Source organism: Coffea arabica, chromosome 3e, assembly GCF_036785885.1.
Source record: "Coffea arabica cultivar ET-39 chromosome 3e, Coffea Arabica ET-39 HiFi, whole genome shotgun sequence".
Lineage (NCBI taxonomy): Eukaryota > Viridiplantae > Streptophyta > Magnoliopsida > Gentianales > Rubiaceae > Coffea > Coffea arabica.
Window position 1 is genome coordinate 43,325,607 of NC_092315.1, and position 11,507 is coordinate 43,337,113.

At 35.5% G+C, this 11,507-nt stretch overlaps 1 protein-coding gene and 1 pseudogene across 1 annotated transcript; both read right to left on the reverse strand.

The window, feature by feature from the left end:
* Positions 1-7,890: 7,890 nt before the first annotated feature.
* LOC140038737 (uncharacterized) lies at positions 7,891-8,448 on the reverse strand (annotated as a pseudogene).
* A 236-nt stretch (positions 8,449-8,684) lies between these two features.
* On the reverse strand, positions 8,685-9,179 carry LOC140038539 (uncharacterized). The gene has a single exon (XM_072083920.1). It carries the CDS (start codon positions 9,177-9,179, stop codon positions 8,685-8,687), a length of 495 nt encoding a protein of 164 aa, XP_071940021.1.
* Between the last annotated feature and the right edge of the window lie 2,328 nt (positions 9,180-11,507).

Here is an 11,507-nt window from a genome sequence, read left to right on the forward strand (position 1 = left end):
ATCATGTTAAAATTTCAATGTCTGTCCGACCAAGTATTATACCACTTGCAAGCCTAAATGTGACTCTCAAATGGTGGCTTAAAAAAAAACTCATATAGTACAATACAAGTATAAATCATGACACCAATAAGGCATGAATCAAATTGTCAAGGTTCCAAAAATCTTTCCCATACAATTTGGAGTGGACTAGGGGTCTGGGGACTCCTTGACAAGTTTGATCATTTCGTATGTTAATTCCTGCAACTCAAAATTTGCCTATGCCAACCATTAAGACTTTCAGGAAAATTTACTTTTTCTAATTGGTTGTAGGCAAATATTAGATATTGCTAGCCTCAATTCCCAAGCTATAATTAATGTAGGGGAAGGATAGAAAAAAAAAAAAGGGGTTTGGGGAGGATAAGCAACAAAAAATGAGATCATGATCAATCAAGATCTTACTTGTGTAATTGCAACCTTAGAAAGGAAGCGTGTAGTCATGAACCTCTATTGCCCCAAATTGGGAGTACATATCCAAAACAGCAATTCCGACTGCGACATCAGAAGCTAAGCCATGTCAAATAGCAATGCCATGAGCGTACTTTGATATGCTCAGATCTGCAAAAAGAGAGCAGGCTTCAATAAGATTCAACATGGTAACTGTGTTAAGATTTTCTTCAATCAGCTTCATCTCTCGGAAAACAGCAATTGCTTCGCCAGAGGTGTCCCAGTAAGTGAATGCAATCATTGTGCTCCAAGTGATTGCATCTCGGTGCTTCATCCGACTAAACAAAGAATTATTAACCAACTCATTTGATTCATAACCTTTCCTAAGTACTTTGGAACGAATCAACGTGCATTGATACGGTAACATAAGATACTAGTAATAGTTCACGTGCAAAGCACGTGATTATTATATCCTAAAATATATAATTCTTTAGATACTAAAAATTTTGATCATCATGAATTAGCTGTTTTTGAGTGTGCTTTTGAAAAACTTTACTATATGAAAAAAAAATTTAATATTTTTTTTGAGTTATTTTTGTTTGTGTATTATTGTAGCATTATATTTGGAAAACTTGTTTTTGAAAAACAGGGAAATCCAAATGGAGCTATGTTATTTATTTTATTTAGCCAGTTACTTTTTACAATTTTATTAAATGGAAAGTGACAAAAAGCATTCCAATGTAGTTAGCATGTCTTTTAAGATTAAATTTGGAATCATGAGCCAAACATTTTTTTGATTTATAGCTTAAACTCTAACATATCAAATATTGATAATATCAAGTTAAAACCCTGCATACTGTAATGTAATTGTACAGATTTTAACTTCAATGAAGAGACAAAACTGCAGTTTGCCAATTGCTACCATCTGAACATCATGGGGAGGCAAATGTAATTCAGCTTATAATTTATGTATCGACATTTTATGATACAAAAAGCACGTTTCCTAGAGCTGGAATGCCAAATGTTATATATTTTCAGAACAATGAGACATTGTGCTCAATGAAAGTAAGGTGTATGGTTGAAGTACGTATCACTTTTTCCTTCTCTTTTTTTTTTTTATTTACCAAGAACTTAGGCTATTATCCAAAAGGAGATATGGGTTTGGCTCTAAAATGGTCACATAAATAGCTAATTTATAATCTATTCTCTTTTTAGGACATGTAAGAGCAAACCAAATGATGCTTGCTGCAACTTTAAATTACTTTCCCATCCTAATTAACTTGAGATATAGCAAATGCAGATTTATTTCAGTCATCAAATTTATCATCACAAATTTTAATGCTTTCATAAGTCTCCATACAGTCTAATTAAATGTCATGTTCTAATCTAATCTCCATACAAATTTTAACTTGATATTACCAAAATAGTTAATGTCATGTACTAATATGTTATTAAGGTGAGCTCATTAAGCTGTTTGAACTTGAATTTTGGTTTACATATGTGCATATATTCACATTACATTCAGGTGACGGTTATAACCAGATTCTAAATAAGAAATGAGAAAGAAGAAAAATCCTCAATGAAGATAAACATAAACAAACGCAAAAAGCAAAGGGAAAGATGAATAAATTTTAGATCACTATGGGCTTCTCTTATTTGAAAAAAAACTTAATACGTGTAAAAGGTATGGAAAAAAGAAAAGCAATGAAATAATAGCAGCAATATAGGCATATAGGGACATGTTTGGCTTTTAAATTGTTTTCACAACACAATTATACATTAAAAGAAAACCGCAATAGTGCTAGGGGTATCTTTGTCATTTTAATAGCTTTGGCAACATAATTATGCTGACTAATGATTAAAAAGGATTAATTGACACACTTGAAAGATAGCTATTAAAATGAGAAGTCATTATACTTTTAGAGGGTTTAGTATAAGTACCCCATTTAGTCTAGGAGTAGACATTTTTTTTGTTTTTTATTTAAAAGTTTTCAATCCTCAAGTAATGCAGTGTGTGCTAATGGAAGGTGTAAAGTGATAAAACAACAATGTTAGGGATTATGGTGCAAAGTTGCAAATTGACATTTGCTTATGGTTGACAAAATTATTTAGGAAACAGTAGAGAACCCTCATTTTGTTTTCAAGTTGCTAAAGATGGTCATCGTGTATTAGACTTAACGTACTAATCAATTCTTTAGTTCAGTTATCGACCTATGATTTTTTTGTCCAATCACAATAAATTCTATTTTACACCTGCTCCTACTTCTACTCTACACTAAAGAAAAGGGGCGGGGAAGACTGAACCGTCACTAGATCAGACAGGTGCAAAGACACTCACACTCACAGGTGAAAAGACCGATTAATTGGAACAAAAGTAATTAATTATAATTTATTCCATGCAATGACAGAGATGCCGCCTTAATGGAATGTATAAAGGCCAACAACCATTGATAAACCATCAAAATAAAAAACATATTTACTAAACAAAAGCTTATTTTGAAAACAATAATAAACCATTATCTTATTTCCAAGTTGCCAATGGTGGGCCATTATCTATAGACTTAATGTAATGAAAAATTATTATTTAGTTCCATCATTCACTAACAACAAGCTGGAAGAAAACTAATCATTGATTTAGCCCACGCAGAGAAAGGGAGTCATCTTCATGAAATGTTTAGACGCCGTAACAACCATTTATGAACCGTTAAAAACAAATACATGTTTATTCTAATTAAACAAAAGAGATCACAAAAACCAAACCAAATTAACTACGTAAGGTTAGAGGTGAGAATAGATATTAGCATAGTAAAATACGATACTATACAATTAGTAAAATTGAAATTTTGAGTATTTGAAAAATTGAACCAAATTCGTTTCTTGATTCATCAGCATCAAATTGATGTCCATTATAAAGTAAAATCAATTTCAATAAAGCACTGTTAAACACACATGCAATAGGTGAGAGGAAACTACAAAATCCAATGCTAGGTATAAAAGGACTTGAAGTCAATGGTGACTGGGGAGATTATAAAAAAAAGGTTAAAAATAAAAAAGTCTCATGTGGTATACCTAATATACAAAAAACTCTTCGTGATTTCAAAACATACAAAACTACACCTCATGTTTTGAACTAAATTGTAAACTAACAGAATTCAGTAAACTTAATGAAAATAACGATTTCGACTGTTAAACTTACCAGATTCCGTTAAGTTTACCGTTAAATTTATTAGATTCCGTTAAGTTTTTCGTTAAATTTACTACATTTCATTAAGTTTATCGGATTCTGTTAGTTTATAATTTAGTTCAAAATATAAGGTGTCGTTTTGTATGTTTTGAAATCGCATGGAACTTTTCTATGTAATAGGTATACCACAAGGGACTTTTTTATTTTTAACCCTAAAAAAAAAATTCAGCGTCAGTAAAACAAGTCGCATTTCGTGACGAAAAATAGTCTGGTAGCACATCGGAAGACAAAATTGATTATAAAGCTATCCACGAAAAGCAAATGACAAGAACACCAGACCAATTAAAAAAGGGTTAATTACACTGCATACCTCGTAATTTGTTGATAGTTATACTTTATATCTCTTATATTTTAGATATATACACTTCTCGTATCTCTAAATTATAGGTAGTAGACAAATCCATTTAACTAAATTTATCCATACCCGTTCATGAATAATTGGATATAAGTATCTTAAATTTTTATATATGAATATAAATAGGTTGCCTAATGATACCTATTTAATAAATGGGTATATTGAATAACTCACCAAATCCAATTAACTCATTTAGAATTATCTTTCCTAAAGCTACTCTCTTCACCCTCCCATTTAGAAGAAATTTGGGGCTCGCGTTTGATTATTGAACTCATTGTTAGAGACTTTCATGCCTTAATATTGTTGAATCCTTGTATGCAGTGGAATGTTTTATACCTGTTGCCAATGGTGTTCCTCTTGCCTACGATATACCTCTTGACGACCAATAGAAAAGGACATATATTAACTTTTCAAACATGAGGATATCAGAAAGACTTTCATGCCTTACCCTTGGGGCGTGAAGACTGAATTGTTCTTCCACATATACAATTCATTGGAGCAAAATAGTAGGTTTTTGGATTGATTGGTGCCGTACTCATGGAGATGAAGCGATGAGGAAATATCTCAGTACAGGGGAAGAAATGAGACGGAATAAAGATATTTTAGTCTTCTGGTAATCAAATCCTTGTACGACAGTAGAAATATTGATACTATTAGGTTATGTTACTTTTTTTTTTTTTAGTAATGTTACAAATTAAGAAACTACTTTTTCCAAAGATTCGTATGATATATTTGATCTAAATGCCTTGTTAAACAATTTTACGATAGTCCGTGCATATTTGGTATATGACTACCATCGTTTTCCCATTTCTTGATTTCGTTTGCTTTTCTACTTTCATATTTCATGATTCTTGGGTGCAGGGAAACAATTTTTAATTTGGCAATGCTACTAATTGGATTTGTAGTAAACATATTTGGGTAGTAAACTCTTTGGTTTAAAAAAAAAATTGCCGGGTAAGGTCTTCGACTTTGCCAGTAGTAGTTGTTGCTTGTATGTAGCAAAACCTTCGATAACAAGGCTTAAGATCAAGCAGTATGTTGCCAAACATTTCAAGGAAAAATTTGTCCTCGAAATATACAATTCAAATTGGGGGTTAAAAATGAAGAAGGCATTAGTCTGCCCAGAGATAATTGTAGATAAAATAAACGTAGTTTGTGCATTGGTAACAGCCTTTTAATTATAGTTGGGCAAACCATCATTAAGCCAAATGAAACAAGTGGGGTTAAATGGAGGCATCAATTAGCTTCATAAACGGCTTGTAAGGCATGGAACTATGCATAATTAATTCTTCCAAAATGATAACGTGTGGTTTGCCATCTAAAGCACAAGTGAAACTTGGTATTTGGCCCTCACAGGGGTGGTCCAGCGGTAAGCGGGCTCTTAAGAACTTTTGAGATTTTGGATTCGAATCTTACTCTGGACTTAAACCCCTGTAACTCGTCCGGAGTCGCTATGTGGGGTCGTGACGCACTCCTCCGATTTGATTTGCCAGCTCAGGTCCTAAGGGTTCGAGCCGGGGCATGCTCCGGTTACACAAAAAAAAATTGGTATTTGGTTACTAAAATGCTCAAGCTTTTATTGACCTTGTAAACAATAAATATTAGACATAGGAGTATAGGACTAAAGTTTTTTCATTTTTACTTTTTAAAAAAGTCTACAGTTATATGTTTAAGGTTCAAGGGCAAGTATTACAATCCTCAAATATTAAGGGGTTAAAGTGCAATTGACCAGAAGATAGTACCAGCACCTGAGACAAAAGGTACCTTAATACAATTGTTGTATAACAATGTCGCAACTTGGTAATTAAATGACCTGAACTAAATGGGACTTCTAAGGCACATTCAAAGGATGAAAACCTTGTCCCATGATGCAGTTTAATTGGCAAAAACATTAGCTAAAAATCCGTGATGTTCCTAGTTCAATTTTTAAATCCTCTTTTTTCTCTATTCTTTTTTGTAAGGTTTATTGTCTTCCCTCAAAAAAAATAAAAATAAAAACCCAAGTTAAAACCGCTATTCCAGAAAACAAACACAAAAGAGCACTTTAGAGGGTAACAAGGAATTCACAAGACAAATGCATGTAAAAGCAAATCATGTACTATAGAACTCCAACAAAGACATCAAACATGAACCGACTGAAAAAATCATTAATGCAATCAACAAAATGACAATAGAGTGGCAAGAAATGTATGTATGTTCAGACTGAAGATTACCTGAAGGAGTTTTTTTTCTTCGGTAAAATATAGAAAACCTCTTTGTGGCTCTGTTGAAAGTCAACGAACGACCCTATGATCTGTCGGCAAGCTGCCCTATGGTTGCGGCCAGATTTGGTCTCCAAGGAGAGGGGGGGGATAGAGAGGGATGGGTTGGCAAAGGGGGGGAAGAGGAGAAGTGGGAAGAGAGGGAGGGGGAAGTGAAAAAGGGAAGAGAAGAGAAGAAGGTGGTGGCAGCTGGTGATGATGGGTGGTAGTAGGTGGAGGGGAGGAAAGAGGAAGGAGGATGATGTATAAATTTTAAAAATTTTAAAAGTATCTTAAAAGTTTTAAAATTTGTAAAATCACCCATGATAGTTAAGTGAAAAGAATTTGAGCACCAAAAAGAAAAATGAAAAAATGAAAACAAAAGAAAAAATATTAAAGTAATAATAATAATATATCACTTGCAGGTTACATGCAAAATTCCAAATTAATTTAAAGTACAAGGCAGTTATGTGAATATTTTAAAATTACAAGATGACTTATTGATTTTCAGTGAAACTACAAGAAAGTTTTCTGTATTTTACTTTTTTAAAAAAAAAATACTACAACGTTACGTGTAATGTGATATAAATAAGATGAAAAAAATGATTAGAAACTTTTCCAAGTGCTAATTTAGGATCCATTAAATCAAGGCGAAGAAGTTGATACAACGTCTCTTTGCTCAATTGAAAGTGCAATGCTTTTTATTGATTATTGAAAATTTTATTCTCTCATCTCTTATCTTTTTTTTTCTTTGTGAATAACGCGTATAAGTTAAATTTTTCCTCACCATTTTTGTCGGGGGCAAAAGTATGAATATGAAGACAATGCTTTCATAAACTTTCATACTCTTGAGCAGACAAAACATTGACGAACACGGGGGTTGGTGGCCCGTGGTTCCTTCCAGTCCGTCCTAGTTCAGGATTCCAGATACCTAATCAGCCGTCGAAAGATGGATCGAGTCAACTTGTGATAGATCAGATACTGTCTCTCCGTCACCCTCCGTGTGGGACCTTTTGACCTTACCAGTACTTTTTTAAAATCAAAGTTGATGATGGACCTTACCAGTACTTGACTCTGAGATGCAGCAACCATTTCTCCAAGTTCCAGCCTCTTAGCAGTTTTCTGCAAAGGATTTTGGAATGAAATCCTTGAGTACCTCTGTGGGCAATCTGCTGCGCAATATTGGTTCAGCACAATAATCCGGCTTTTCTGGAGAAATCTGCTTCAAAGTTTTCAGGTGTGTTAGTTCAGCTTAACATTTTTTCCTCATCTATCTTTCGAAATACAGTTGCTTAATTCTTTAATTCTCTAGCATAGTGTATAACTAGTCCGTTAAAAGATCTCATGTATTGTACCTTCAACTTTTGCTGGGTGCTTTTAATTATCTTGAATTGTCGAGTCAACTGTCTGTCTTCTTGGTCTACCTCAGGAGTGTTAATCATTTCCATTGAGGGGAATTTACAATCTTTTTGTTTAAACGATTAAAAAGATTAGGGCCACAAAATCAACCATTGTTCAGACAGATACGTTACAGCCAAATCTGTAGGCTAGCTATGCTTTGTGAGTAGAGATAAGTCGAACAATCGGCACGGTAAAAAGGCTGTACCTATTGTTATTTTTCCCAAAACACAATCTTAGATCAGCTCATTAGGGCAGTTATGTCTATCACACGCCGAAATCCCAAATCATTTACTTGGGATTTCGCAGAGCAATGATTACAGAATCCCGGCGAAGGAACATTTTACTAATGAACTATCCTTGTTAACTGGATGAGCTTTTTTCTTGCCTTTTCCTGTCTTGGGCACCACAGTCCACATCTCTCTGACATTTCCAGAACCATATTGCAGTGCCTGTCAAAGGCGCGCACACGACCAAGAAGCTTTCTGTTGTTCCGACAGTTAATGAGCACCTGAGTGTTATTTTTGACACTCAACATCAAGACAGATAGAGTCCCACTGTTATATTCTTCTTCCTCATTCTTCACACCATCCTCCTCCATTGGCCCGGTCATTTTCAACAAAAGAGAATTGCTTCAGCTCTCCTCCAATGGAGTGACAAAAAATTGGGCCATGATGTACAAAGCTATTACTACAGACTCTATACATTGGTGAAAACTTCATGCTTATAGTTCTAGGGACAGATTCCATTCTAAAGCAAGTGCATAATTCTCTCTGGTTCTAGGAGCTTTCCCCCAAGCTCGAACCACATGCTGTACAGAATCAATAATAGCACGCACTATATTCCGAGAAGTCGAAAACTTATATAGCCAAAATATAGCCTGCATTTCTTGCTTTCCATGGTTCATAAACTGTCACTACGAAAACAAGTCTTTTGAACTGATGGCCAAAAGAGTTTGAACTCCAATGCTTTGCTAATCAACTCAGCTTTTCCTTCCAATTGTAGCTCCCTCTAAAACCTGCACTCATGTTTTGGACCTTCTGCCATACAGACTGAGAGACTCTATAGCCAAAAGTAAATGGTCAAAAGTTTCATTTTCTTCTTGACACATTACATTAAGAAGAGTAGTTGAAACCTGTAACCCCCATACCATGATTCTGTTCATAGTGTTTGGCCTTCTTCTACAAGCTAGACATGGTATAAAGGCAAATCCAGGAACATAGTTTTTGCCCCATACAAGTTTATACCAATATACTTTCAGTCTCCAAGCTCTGAGAATCTTCATAGCAGACTTAACAGAGAATGTGCTCGTGGAGCTTGTGGACAAGATTGTTTGATCTTGCATATCTGGAAAAGGTTTAAAAGGATCAGGGGTTGCTTGCATCAAGTCTCTGACATCTTTAGACCACCTCCTCCCACAAGGCCACTTCCAGTTACCATTCAAGATACACTTCCATCTCCCACTAATCTTTTGATAAAGAGTTGAATATTGCTTCTTAGCTGGAGTATCTTCCTCCATGCCCAAGAGGAGTCACTTAGTACTTTTACCCCCAAATAGAATGACCTTTCAGCAAAATTTCAGGCACCCACTTGACCCAAAGAGAGTCCTTCTTAGTACAGATATTCCACAGAAGCTTCATGATCAGGCACTTGTTTTTATTCTGCAAGATTGAATAAGCCTGTTAACAGGTATCTTGGGAGGAAAACATCTAGTCACCGTATTATGAGTGACCAACTAGTATTTATAGAAGTATAAACCTAACCGACTATTTACAAGAATACCCTTACTAATTTATTATCTATAAGAATACTAATATTCTCCTAACACTCCCCCTCAAGTTGGAGCATATATATCATAAGCACCCAACTTGTTACAAATGTATTTCACCCTAGAGCCCCCTAAACTCTTGGTAAACACATCAGCCAATTGATCTACAGACGATACATGAGATGTCTTGATGACCCCGTCAAGCAATTTCTCTCGAATGAAATGACAATCAACTTCAATATATTTTGTCCTATCATGAAACACGGGATTAGACGCAATATGAACAGCCGCCTGATTATCACACACTAAATACATAGGCTGTTTATGCTCAAACCCAAGTTCCAGTAACATGCTCTTCAACCAAACCAACTCACACACAGTGTGAGTCATAGCGCGGTATTCAGATTCTGCACTTGATCTGGATACAACTGTTTGCTTCTTACTCTTCCACGACACTAAATTACCACCAACAAACACACAATATCCTGTAGTCAATCTTCGATCTGAGGCAGAACCAGCCCAATCTGCATCACTATATCCTTCAATATCAGTGTGTCCATGATTTTGATACAGCAACCCTTTTCCAGGAGCACTCTTAAGATACCTGAGAATCCGTATAACAGCATCCCAATGACTAGTACGAGGGGTATCAAGAAATTGGCTCACAACACTCACTGCAAACGAAATGTCAGGTCTTGTTACAGTGAGATAATTTAATTTACCCACAAGTCTTCGATATTGCCTAGGATCATCAAGTAATGCACCTTGATCTCCTACTAATTTCACATTAGGATCCATAGGAGTATCCACAGGTCGGCAACCTAACATCCCAATTTCACTCAACATATCGAGTTCATATTTCCTTTGACATAAATAAATCCCATATTTAGACCGAACTATCTCAATACCCAAAAAATACTGCAGATGACCTAAATCCTTTGTCTGAAAATTTGCCTGCAGATTGGATTTAAGTTTCTGGATCCCCACAACATCATCACCTGTAATCACAATATCATCCACATAAACAACTAATAAAATTTTACCAGCATTAGAATGCCGATAAAATACAAAGTGATCTACTCCACATCTTGTTAGACCGAACTCCATGACAACACTACTAAACCGGCCAAACCAAGCCCTCGGAGACTGTTTCAATCCATACAAGGATTTTTTCAAACGACAAACCAACCGCGGATTCTCCCCCTGAACAACAAATCCAGGAGGTTGTTCCATATATACCTCTTCTTCCAGATCTCCATGCAAAAATGCATTTTTCACATCCAACTGATGCAATGGCCAATTATAAGTGGCTGCCAAAGAGATAAGAAGACGAACAGAGGTAATCTTTGCAACAGGAGAAAATGTTTCGAAGTAATCGATTCCATACACCTGACCAAATCCTTTAACTACCAGACGAGCCTTCAATCTATCAATAGAACCATTAGGTTGTACTTTTATAGTGTACACCCATTTACAACCAACAACCGACTTACCAGAAGGAAGAGGAACAAGATCCCAAATACCATTTTTCTCCAAAGCAAGCATCTCTTCTTGCACAGCGAACCCCCAACCAGGATCATTGAGAGCATGGGTAATAGTTTTAGGAATGGATACCGAATCAAGGGAAGCAACAAAAGAAAAATATGACCGAGAGAGATGAGAATAAGAGACAAAATTAGAAATAGGATGAGAAGTACAGTGTCTCTGACATTTACGTAAAGCAATAGGAAGATCTGACTCACAGAAGGGTGTCATACCTGGATTTGAAGATTGAGAGTTAATTGGTGAAGTGCGTAGCATATCAGGAGCTTTCTCAACCATAGAACGACGAGAATAAACTTGAAAATTAGGACGAGATAATCGAGTTGTGGAATCTGATGAACCAGATAGCTCAGGCAATAAAGATGAAGGGACTGGTAAAACAGGAGAAAGAAAAGAGGAACACTGGTCTAACTCACAAGACATACCTTGCTTCATAAAATAAGGAGTGGATTCAAAGAAAGTAACATCAGTACAAGTGAAAAAACGATTTAAAACTGGACTGTAACATCTATACCCCTATTGTGCTCGTGCGTATCC